A 12,352-nucleotide genomic window follows, 5' to 3' on the forward strand; every position below is an offset into this window, starting at 1 on the left:
GACTTCTGCAGAGCCTTCCCCCACTTCCAAAATCCCAAATCCATCACAGTCAATGAGAAACTTTAGAAAGTTGACCACTGCTATGACCTCAGGAACTTTGCAGCAAAGAGCACAGAGGTAACAACCAAATAATCTGTTGTTTGTTTCAGCATTAAACGTTGATAGAACAATCGGCAGATGTCTTTTTCTCTTATCTGAAATTGTATCATTGGGTCCTTGACATCCACTTCAACAAGCTGATGGCCACAACTGAACTTCCCACCTGAAACATGGAACTTCCAACTCGACACTCCCGCAGTACCGGAACAGAGTGTCACACTGCAGCTGGTGCTCAAGTCTCTAGAGTGGGACCTGAACCAGCAACTACACACAGAGGCAAGAGTGTGACCCACTAACCACTACCAACAAAACTCTTTGACTTTATTTGATACAACACTGAACTGCTGGGAGGAACAGAATTTCAAAAAACATCCAACTGAAGGTTTCCGCATTATCTTTAATTTCAGAGCAGGTTATGCTGTGATTATACTTACTGTTCCACCCTATTATTCACATTGCTTATGTGTATCTTGTCATTTTAATATTACAACTAACAGGCACATGGACAGGAGAACAGATGGCATGACTTATGGGTTGAAGACTGTACCATGAATCCAAGCCCAGTAGTGGCTGGCTGGCATACTCAAGCCTGCAATAGAATTCAATAAAGATGCATAGACCAGAAAATTTTGTTGAATTTCAAAAAACATCCAACTAAAGGTTTCCGCATTATCTTTAATTTCAGAGCAGGTTATGCTGTGATTATACTTACTGTTCCACCCTATTATTCACATTGCTTATGTGTATCTTGTCATTTTAATATTACAACTAACAGGCACATGGACAGGAGAACAGATGGCATGACTTATGGGTTGAAGACTGTACCATGAATCCAAGCCCAGTAGTGGCTGGCTGGCATACTCAAGCCTGCAATAGAATTCAATAAAGATGCATAGACCAGAAAATTTTGTTGATTGCTGTTAGCACATCTTGTTAATTCACACATCAATTCTAAAGTAAAAGTGTTTCTCCTGATCTGTACATTTAAGATGAACAGAGATTTCATCCATCACTTTGACGACAGGATCTTGTTGGTGGTACAGACCATGTAGCAGGTCACCAAAGCACCTTTAACAGTGAGGAGGTGTAGGATTAATAAACTAGAACTGTATTGATATCTTAAGACGGATGAGAATTATGGCTGCTTGAAATACTGATTTAAAAAGTGTCCTTCAGGCCAGAACAGCCACACCACTGCTTTCCTGGGCTGGGTGCTGTGTGGTAATTGCTGTGTCTGGAACTTAATTGGATTCCCATTATGCTTGACTATGGAGATGATGGTCAATCTTAACGGGAAATGGGAAGGCTGTCTCAAACAATGAAGGTGATACCTGCCTTTGTCTCACCCGATTGCAAAATGATTAGCTGAACCTGTGGCGTGAGGCTGCTCTTTGTCCATCCGCAGTAGCCCTTTGTCCGCTTCCTGCTCAACCAAGAACTCCGGCACCTGACTCATTAAAGTATGCGTGACAATACCCGTATAAATCTCTGTCTACCCCTTTGTACTGGGAGAACTCGGGAGCGACTCTTAGTGAGTGCTGAAGAGAATTCTCCTAGCGGTGCACTGCTAATAAAGGTATTTGTTCGAATCGACCTCGTGGCACTGTGTTATTTACAGCGGACGGATAGGGAAATTGATTTCGGGACGACAACAGAACCTCGAAGAAGGGCAAAGGCAGCAGACAGATGGCAACACCAGCCCCTGCGCTCCCTCTGTAACACACCATCCTGACATAATGCTGTTCCTTCAACAGGTGAGGATGCAGGACCTCTGACAGCGCCTCAGAGTCCATTACCCACACATCACAGCAACTTAAGACTGCTTCACACTTGCCTTGGGAGCCAAAGAGTTAAGTTAACAGACGGTATCCAGAGGTTCGATCAGCAGTCCAGAGGAATGAGTTCAAATCACAGCACCAGAGTAAATGTAAGTAAGAGTCAGTCTCAGTCCAGGCGAGCGAGGGAGAGGAAACCTGCCTGCTGAAATGGCAAACCATTCAGGTGCAGCAAAAGCAGAAAATGTCTGAAACACTGCAGGTAAGGCAACACCTGCGGAGATGGGAGTAACGTTTCAGGTCGATGATCCTTCATTCGAGCTGAATGGGTACGTGCTGTGACACTGGCAGGACCCGGGAGAAGCTCTGTGGTAAACCGTTGGGAGGATGTGATCCTGCACTGAGCTGTCGAATCTCAAGACATCAAATCAAACGCAGGGACTTGAAGCAAGATGGAACTACAGAGGGAGATTTCAATCAAAAGCACGGATCCCAGTCTGGGTCCACAGTGGGTGGTGAGTGAACCAATACAAGGTCCCGGTCCACACTAACCAACCTGTGGGAGATGCAGCTGTCTTTGTTAACCTTGACGGAAGTAACCACCACAATGTCCTTATGGAAACAGAAGTCATATTGTCACACCAAGGACAACCTCCTCACCTTGTGTGGAACAGGACAGGTTTGGGTGCTCAGAATGGGGCACCCACGAGGCAGGGTGGACGACCAGCAGAAGTGTATAATCTGCACCCTCGTGGCCCATCCTGACCCTCACTCTATCACTACAGTTAAGCTAGCAAACCACCCTGGGGCTGCATGTATGGAGTTTGCATCTTCTCCCTATGACCACAGGGGTTTCCCCACATCACAAAGATGTGCAGGTTGGGAGGTTAATTAACCACTGTAAATTGCCCCTAGTGTGTAGGTGAGTCGTAGAATCTAGGGGAACTTGATGGGAGTGTGGGCAGAACATAACGTGATTAGTGTAGGATTAGTGCTAATGGGTGTTTGATGGTCAGCATGGACTCAGTGGACCGAAGGGCCCGTTTCCATGCTGTACGACTGGACGACCTGTGTTCTAGAACCATCCATGCCTCTAGCCCAACTGCGTCAGTACACTTACACATACATCAGGCTGCTGTTCATCGACCGCAGCTCGGCGTTCGACACAATCATCCCATCCAAACTTATTAGTAAGCTTCAAGACTTAGGCCTCTGTACCTCCCTCTACAACTGGATCCTCAACTTCCTCATCAGCAGACCTCAATCAGTGAGGATCGGTAACAACATCTCCTCACTGACCATCAACACAGGAGCATCCCAAGGCTGCGTGCTTAGATCCCTGCACTACTCCCAATACACACATGACTGCAGCACTAAGCACAGCTCCCATGCCTTACATAAATTTGCCAACACCACTACTGTTAGTGTTGAGTCAGCATACAGGAGCGAGATAGGACACCTAGTTGAGTGTTGCCACAACAACCTCAATGTCAGTAAAACTAAAGAGCTGATTATTGACTTCAGGAGGGGGAAGGAGGGTGAACATGTGCCAGTCTACACTGGGGGATTAACAGTGGAGAGAGTCAGCTGCTTTAAATGCCTGAGTGTTAACATATCAGATGGCCTGTCCTGGACCCAGCACATAGGTGCAATCACAAGGAAGGTGCACCAGGTTTTTACTTTCTTAGAAGCTTAAGGAGGTTCAGCATGTCACTGAACACTCTAACAAACTTCTATAGATGTACTGTTGAAAGTACCTGACAGGTTGTTTCACGGCCTGGTACGGCAATTTGAATGCACAGGAATGCAAGATGCTGCAGAGAGTAGTGGACTCTGCCCAATACATCACAGTCACATCCCTCCCCACCATCGAAAGCATCTACATAAGGCGCTGCCTCAAGAAGGCAACATCCATCATCAAAGATCCTCGCCATCCGGGCCATGCCATCTTCTTGCAGCTACCATTGGGCAGGAGGTACAGAAGACTGAAGTCCCACACCACCAGGTTCAACCTTTCAGTTCTTGAACCAACCTGCACAACCCTAATCACTACTTCAGTAATAGCAACACTGGGACCACTTTGACCACATTGCACTGCAATGGCCCTTGTTATAATTGTCATCTTTCTTATATAAGTTTGTATAATTTATGTTTTTCTTGTGAATGTTGTATCTCTGAAGCTATGTGCCTGTGCTGCTGCTGCAGGTCAGTTTTCCACTGCACCTGTGCAGACATGTACTGGTGCATGTGACAATACACTTGACTTTGATTTCCAACACTGACATTGAACCAACAATGTGCAAAATTGATGGAGGGTCATTGACCTGAAATGTGAACTTTGATTCTCTCCTCACTGAGGTTTCCTGACCTACTGAGAGTTTCCAGCATTTTTATTCTTATTTCAGATTTCCAGTACCTACAGTTATTTAAAAATTTTCAATGCAAAACATTGTCCAGGTATGTGCTGTTCACAAAATCTAATCCAGCTAATTACTGACCGAACAGTCTGCTCTCCATCATCAGCAGAGAACTGAAGTGACAGTGGCTGCCCCTGACATCCAGGAAGCATCTGACTGAGTGAGGCTTCAAGGGGTATGTTAAAACTGTGACTGCTGGAGGTTCATCATCCCAATTTCAGGATATCACTGCAGGAGTTCCTCGGCACAGTGTCCCGGGCCAAGCCACTTTCAGCTGCTTCCATCATAAGTGGGAATGTTCACTGACGATTACCTAATGTTCAACACCATTGCTCGCAACACAGTCGTGCACGGGCTGATGAAAGTCAAGTACAAGTTGTGCGGTTGTAATTGGACCTACCTCCACCGCCTCCTCGTTCCAGACAACTGAGACAACTGCCACCCTCTGTGCAAACATCTTACCCCTCAGGTCTCCTTCAAGTTTCTCCCCCGAAAGCTGAGCTCTCTGGTTCTAGACTCCCTTGCCCTGGGAAAAAGACTGATTATCTATCTTATTTATGCCCCTCATAATTTTATGAACCCCTCTAAGGTCAACCCTCTGCCTCCTACATTTCAGTGAGAACAACCCCAGCCTGTTCAAAGTCCCCTTATAACTACAGCCTTCCATTTCAGCCTGTGTAGCCTCTCTTGACAGGACCGTCCTCTCACCCCACCCTGGTGAAACTCCTTTGGCCTCCAATCCTGTCATAGGGCGGGGACCAAAAATATGTGGCATGTAGAAAGGTACAGCACGGAAACAGGCTCCTTGGCCTACCCAGTTTGCATCTGTTTACATTAATCCTACATTAATGGGTAGGATGGGCCGAAGGGCCTGTATTGTGCTGTATTAATCCTATTCTCCTTGCATTCTATCAACTCCCAGATTCTACCCCTCACCTACACACCAGGGGCAACTTACAGCAGCCAATTAACCACCTGACCCCAAGTGGGAGGAAACTGGAGCACCCAGGGGAAACCCACGCGGTCGCAGGGAGAATGTGCAAACTCCACACAGACAGCGCCAGAGGTCAGGATTGAACCTGGGTCACTGGGCCACTGCCTAGCGGTTCTCCTGCTGCCCTGGCACGTCCTCAATTGTAACAAAACCTCCCTATTTCTAAACTCCAACTGTGTTGCAATAAAGTCCTTCTTAACTACTTGCTGCACCTGCCTGCTAACTTTTTGTGAATCATGCACAGGAAATGTAATCCCTCTGTACTTCAATCACTTTCAGTTTCTTTCCATTTAGATAATAATCTATCTTTTGATTCCTCAGTCCCCCCCCCCCCCAACCCATTAAACTCCATTTGCCAAGTATTTGCCCACTCACTCACTCTGTCTATATCGCACTGCACAGTCACTATATCCTCATCACGACAAGCCCTTCCACCTATTGTCAGGTCATCGAGACCCTATGTCTGCCTCTCCTCCAGGTCAGTTACACAAATATTCAAACAACTAAAGGTCAAGAACTGGTCCCTGGGGTACCTCACTAGTTACCTACTTCCAGCCTATATAGGACCAACTTATTCTGTTTTCGGAGGGAAAAGCAAGCCAACATATTTTGTCCAATACCATGACCTCTTAACCTGAGCACCTCCTCTTCTGTGGCACCACAGACCACATCCACATTGGCAGATGAGTTTGGCTTTAATCAAAGGCAAAAAGTCACACAAACGAGGGGGTGGGGACAGCAAGGGAGAGGAAGGAGGGGAAGGCAGGGAGAGAGATGGTGCATGGGAGGTACGGGCATGGGGGGGGCAGAGGGGACAGAGAATGGGGGACAGAGAGGGAGGGGGAAGTGGGCAGAGGGAGAGGGGAATGTGGGGGGGGGACAGAGAGGGGAGACAGAGAGAGAGAGAGAGAGGGGGACGGGGGCAGAGAGGGAGGGGGAGACCGAGACAGGGTGGGGGCAGAGGGAGAGGGGATGGGGGGGGAACACATGGACAGAGAGGGAGGACAGGTGGTGGGGGGGAACATGGGCACAGAGACAAACCTGTAGAAAGTTCTGACTGGCGATGATCAGGGCAAGCTGGGCACTCAGGTTCTCAGGATCGGCCTGACTTCCTCGCACTCCTTGAACCAGCTGAGGGATGTGGTCAGCAACAGCCTGTGAGAGTGAAGGGGCAGACAAAGTGTGAGGAAAGTGTTTCAAACAAATGACTTGCATCCTCTCAAACAGTCCCTCCCCTCCACCCGCAGCCTCACGAGGCCACTCTGTGCCCGGTGCACTTCGTCAACAGCTCCAAACCCACGACGTCCGTGAGCTAGAGGGCAGCAGGCACACGGGACCCACCACCTCCGGTAGGTCTCCTCCAAGTCACACACCACCCCGACTTGGAAATACCTTGCCATTGTCTAAACTCTGAACTCCCTCCTTGGAATCTTCCTGGTTGAGAAAATCCATTCCCCACTCACACCTTCTCGAAGACAAGCAGAGAGAGGGAAATTATGCAAAGGAAAAATAAAGAGGAAGGGAAGGGGGTAAAAGAGGGACGGAGAGAGAGATGGTGGGTGAGGGAGGAGAAGGGTGGTCGGGGAGCAGGACACTGGGCTGCAGGACTGAATCAGCTCAGTGCGGGAAGCAACGCAAGGATGCTGAACACCTCTCACCCATCAGTCAGGGCCTTCACCACCGCGAGCATCCAAAGGCTACACCCAGGATATCGCTTCCTTCCCGAGGCAGAACCCTGTGTTGCTTCTGTTTCTGGGACAGAATGTTTCTGTGCTTCTCCCTGGTTGATTGACAGCTTTAACCGTCGCTGGGAAGTTCCCAAGGAACATGAAATTCCTGAGTTGGTGACGCTATTCAAGTACTTGAACTTGTGCTCTCTGGCTTGGGCAGCTGGATAACAGAACACCTCACTGCAAACAACCACCATCAACATCAGCTCTTGCACAGCCTGAACCACACAGCTGGATGTGAACAGCTCACGGCCAACCTGTCCTCAGAGAGACAGCTGGCACTGCACGGAAGTTAGTCTGCATCCAGGGTCCAAACAGTCACATGATGAGGCACTGTTAATGCATTAACTCAACAACGTGGGTGCCTCCGAAATGGCCCTGCAAGTCACTCTGTTCAGGGACAATCAGGGATGGGCAGTAAACGCTGGCCTTGACAACAATGGTCTCACCAGAAAAATGGATTAAAAAGGTGAAATGTCAGAGAGTGACCCAGAATTCAACCGTCCAACATTCAGTCCCCTGTTGGCTCGTTTTGATGCAATCACCTCATCGAATCTCTGAACCATGCAGCACAGAAGTGGGTCCTGTTGATCCACCTCATCCATGCTGACCAAGTGCCTATCCACACTAATCCCATTTGCCTGCACCGTCCATATTCCTCTACTCCTTTCGTATCCAAGTACCTGTCCAAACGCCTTTCAAATGTTGTAATTGTATCTGCCTCTACCACCTCCTCTGGCAGCTCGTTCCAGATACCCACCCCCTTCTGTGTGAAAAACTTACCCCTCAAGTCTCCTTTAATGTCTCCCCTCTCACCTTAAACATGTGCCCTCTAGTTCTAGACTCACTTGCCCTGGGAAAAAAACTCTGTCTGCCCTCATAATTTTATAAACCTCTATAAGGTTTCCCCTCAGCCTCCTACATTCCAGCGAGAACAAACCCAGCTTGTCCAATCTCTCCTTGTAACGACAGCCCTCCGTTCCAGGTAACATCCTGGTGAATCTCTGCTGCACTCTCTCTGTTGCTACCACATCCCTCCTATAGTGTGGTGATCAGAACTGTAGACAATACTGCAAATGTGGTCGAACCAATGTTTTGTACAACTGCAACATAATGTCCCAACTCTTACACTCAATGCCTCAGCCTGTGAAGACAAGCACACCAAATGCCTTCTTCACTGCCCGATCCACCTGTGTCACTAGTTTCAGGGAGCTATGGACTTGCACCCCAAGTTCTCCCTGTACATCAACAGTCCTAAGGCCCCTCTATATACCTTACCAGAACTTGACTTCCCGAAGTGCAGAAGAGATTCACCAGGACATTGCCTGGAATGAATGGCTGAAGTTAGAAGGAGAGATTGGATAGGCTGAGGTTGTCCTCACTGGAATGTTGGAGGCAGAGGGGTGACCCTTAAGACATGTATCAAGTTATGAGGGGTAATGATAGGATCGAGTCAGAGTTTTTTTCCCAGGACAGGGTTAGCTTAACGCTATTACAGCGCCAGAGACCCGGGTTCAATTCCGGCCACTGTTCATAAGGAGTGTGTACGTTCTCCCCATGTCTGCGTGGGTCTCCTCCCACATTCCAAAGACGTATGGGTTAGGAAGTTGTGGGCATGCTATGTACTATGTTGGCACCAGAAGTGTGGCGACACTTGCGGGCTGCCCCCAGAACACTCTACGCAAAAGATGCATCTCACTGTGTGTTTGGATGTACATGTGACTAATAAGGATATCTTATCTCTAAAGTGAGAGGGGAAAATTTAAAAGAGATCGGAGATGTATGTTTTTCACGTGGAAGCCAGAGGTGGTGTTGACAGGTACAGTTACAACATTTAAAAGGCATTTGTACAGATATCAACGACCCTGCACGATTACAAGAAGTGCTGTGCTATTCTGTGATTTGGAAGTACATTATCTCACATTAACTTACATTAAACTCCACTTGGAGGACAGTTCAGAAACACTTCTAACTTTTACCGAAGATCAACAGTGACCGATATGAAAGGATCAGGATTCCAGCGAGAACTCACCTTGCAGCTCTGCACCAGTTGCTGCTGAGCAGCCGTGTTCTTATTGGATGACGATGCATTCTGGGATGCAGCGATTGTCTGCGTTGCAGCGGCTGCTGCCTGCTTGGCTGCATTCTAATTCACAGAGAGAGACATACCATGAGCAAGAGTTGCACATCGAGTGCACTTAATCCTGAATACGTTACTGGTCAACTTGGACCCTAAACATTGTTCCACTGGCCCCATCCACAAATTTGACAAACAGGCTGCACAAACCAGAGCAGTGTCTGTCCCACCACCGCAGACACCATCCACCTTCTCCCTTTACACAAGGGTATCTACACAATGGCCATCTTGCAAACAGCCTTGGTCAGAAAGTAACCCACTTTAGTTTTCAGATACCGGGAAGAGTACAGAGAAACACATTGGAGCCAATCAACTCAGTTTCTTCCTCAGTTAGTCTAAGGGAAGGAATTAAAGCCTTGTCAGAGAAGAGTGCTTTGAGGAGATGAAGAAGGAAGAGAGGTTGAGGGACATAAGGAGCTTACTTTTATTTTATTTCAAAAATAAACTTTACTCATAGTAAAAGGTATCTACAAAGGAAGAAACAGTGAAAAAATAACCTTTACATTCATGGTCATTACATTCAGTAGTGTAAACTTTAAAAAAAAACAAACAAACATAGCACCATGACACTCACGTGGCTCCCCGAGGCGATTCCCCCTTTCACTGTTCGAGGGGCTTCCCCACCCAACTCAGCCCCTCCATGAGCAATAGCAGAAGGACCCTCGACTGTGGTCCTTCCCCACAGAGCCTTTGCATTGGCTGCACTGAGCTTCCGTGTGTCCCTCAGCACGGACTCCTGCAGCCGGGACTGCGCCAGTCGGCAGCGTTCCCTTACGGACATCTCACTGTGCTGGAATACCAACAGGTTTCGGGCAGACCAAAGGACGTCATTCACCGAGTTGATGACCTTCCAGCAGCACTTGATGTCTGTCTTGGTGTGTGTCCCCGGGAACAGCCCGTAGATGAGAGAGTCCTCTGTCACGCAGCTGCTGGGAATGAACCAGGACACGGACCCTTGATTCCGTCTCCGCACCCTCTCAGCAAGTCCACAGCCTGCAAAGAGGTGGATGACCGCCTCTTCCCCCTCGCAGCTGTCCCGAGGGCAGTGATGTGTCATCTGTAGAGGAAAGCCCTGGCTGGGAGGCACCTCTCACCACCAGCCAAGTGAGGTCTTGGTGCTTGTCTGGCGATGAGGCGTTCTGCCATGTGGTTTGAACCATTTGCTCAGTGAACAAACCCACAGAATCCACAGTGTCCCTGTCCTGCAGTGTCTGCAGTACGTTCTGTGCTGACTACTGCCTGATGGACTTGTGGTCAAAGGCGTTCACTTGGAAGAACTCTTCCACACAGGACGGGTAGTGTGGCAACGTCCAGCTGACTGGGACGTTGCGCAGTAATGGGGCCAGACCCATCCTCCGCAATGCCAGGGACAGGTAGAACCTCAGCACTTAGTGACACTTGGTGCCCACGTACCTGGGGTCCGCACACCACCTGATACAGCCACACACGAAGGTGGTCATCAGGATGAGGGCGATGTTGGGTACACTCTGACCCCACTCTCCAGGGGCTTGTGCATCATGACCCATCGGACTCGCTCCATCTTGGACCCCAGATAAACTGGAAGACGTTCCAGGTGATTGCTGAGGCAGAGGAGAGAGGAACAGGCCACACCTGTGCCAGATACAGCAGCACTGAGAACATATCGCACCTGATGACCAAGTTCTTCCCAGTTATTGACAGAGTACACCGTTTCCACAGACCCAACTTCCATTTGACCTTCTCAATCTGCTCCAGCCAACTCTTGTTACATGCCTCAGCCCATCCAAACCAGATCCCCAGCACCTTCAGGTAGTCAGACCTGACGGTGAAGGGGACGTTGGATCGGTCGGGCCAGTTACTGAAGAGCATGGCCTCGCTCTTCCTGCGGTTGACTCTGGCCCCCGATGCCAACTTGAACTGGTCTCAGATGCTGATCAATCTGTGAACTGACGTGGGTCCGAGCAGAAGATGGTGACATCGTCCACGTACAGGGAGGTTTTGACTTGTGTGCCTCCACTGCGTGGCAACGTCACCCCTCTTGTGCTCTCGTCCTTCCTGAAGGATTTGACAAAGGGTTCTATGCAGCACACAAACAAGATGGGGGAGAGAGTGGACAACCCTGCCTGACTCCAGAGTTGATGGAGAAACTCTCTGTCTTCCAGCCATTGACTTGGACTGCACTACGGAGATCTGTGTACAGCAGCTGGATCCAATTGCTGATTCCCTCCCCAAAACTTATCTTAGGACACGTCCATCAAGTATGTGTGTGATGGCCTGTCGAAGGCCTTCTCCTGGTCCAAGCTGACCAGGCAGGCACCCACCCCCCTGTGCTGCACGTTGGCGATGGTGTCCCTGAGCAGTGTGAGGTTGTAAAAGAGTTTCCTGCCAGGTACAGCACAGGTTTGGTCCGGGTGGATCACCTGTCCCAGAGCAGACTTGACCCTGTTGGCAATGGGTCAATTCTTGACATCATCTCTCTCCCCATTCTGCTTGTCGATGAGGGTAATGATGTCTGACATGCTGCTGGCCAGAAGCACAGCATTGTTCACTTCCAGCAGGTCTGGGCCCATCCAGTCCCACAGAACCGAGTACAACTCCACTGGTAGGCCGTTGCTTCCAGGAGTTTTATTCATGCCAAGGAAACTGATGGAGCCAGTCAACTCCTCCACGGACAATGGCTGATCCAGGCTTTCCTGCTTACTGTCATCCAGCACCTCCAGGAAATTTTGGGAGGCTGTGCTGTCTCTGGTCTTATACAGACCGGCATAGAAGGATCTGCAGATCCTCGGTATGTCTGTCTGTGAGGACGTTACTGAGCCATCCTCTTCCTTGAGGCTGTGGATCACAGATCTCCCCATGAACCTTTTGGAAGAAGAAGCGTGAGCACGTCTCATCCTGCTCCACGAAGCAGACCCTGCATCTGAAGATGATCTTGGAGGATTCAAAGGCAAAGAGCACAGCTTGTTAGCTCTTCACCTCTCAGAGTTCCTCTCTCACCTCTCCTCTGATGGCAGGGCCACTGACAGTGGGGTGGAGGGTGATGGATGGACATCATGCATTAGAGATATCTCGATGATCAATATTCCCTTTTAATGCAGGCTGACAACAGAGTGCGGTGAAGTGTGGGCCTTCTGAACACCAGCCCAGCCTGAACAGACTTGCACACAACCTGTGATTGGTCAGGAAACACAGCAGGGCCACAACCAATAATTAGCAGCAAG

The 12,352-nt window shown here is 49.1% G+C and overlaps 1 protein-coding gene across 3 annotated transcripts in view; it reads right to left on the reverse strand.

The window, feature by feature from the left end:
* tln2b (talin 2b) overlaps nucleotides 1–12,352 on the reverse strand; it is a 246,086-nt gene that overhangs the window by 82,619 nt on the left and 151,115 nt on the right. For all 3 annotated transcript variants that reach the window (XM_052042407.1, XM_052042408.1, XM_052042409.1), the window contains exons 23-24: nucleotides 9,048–9,161; nucleotides 6,327–6,440 (exon numbers count right to left, since the gene is read on the reverse strand). In XM_052042407.1, coding sequence (XP_051898367.1) covers nucleotides 6,327–6,440; nucleotides 9,048–9,161 — 228 coding nt within the window. The remainder of the gene's footprint in view (nucleotides 1–6,326; nucleotides 6,441–9,047; nucleotides 9,162–12,352) is intronic.

Source organism: Pristis pectinata, chromosome 32 (genome assembly GCF_009764475.1).
Source record: "Pristis pectinata isolate sPriPec2 chromosome 32, sPriPec2.1.pri, whole genome shotgun sequence".
Taxonomy (NCBI): domain Eukaryota; kingdom Metazoa; phylum Chordata; class Chondrichthyes; order Rhinopristiformes; family Pristidae; genus Pristis; species Pristis pectinata.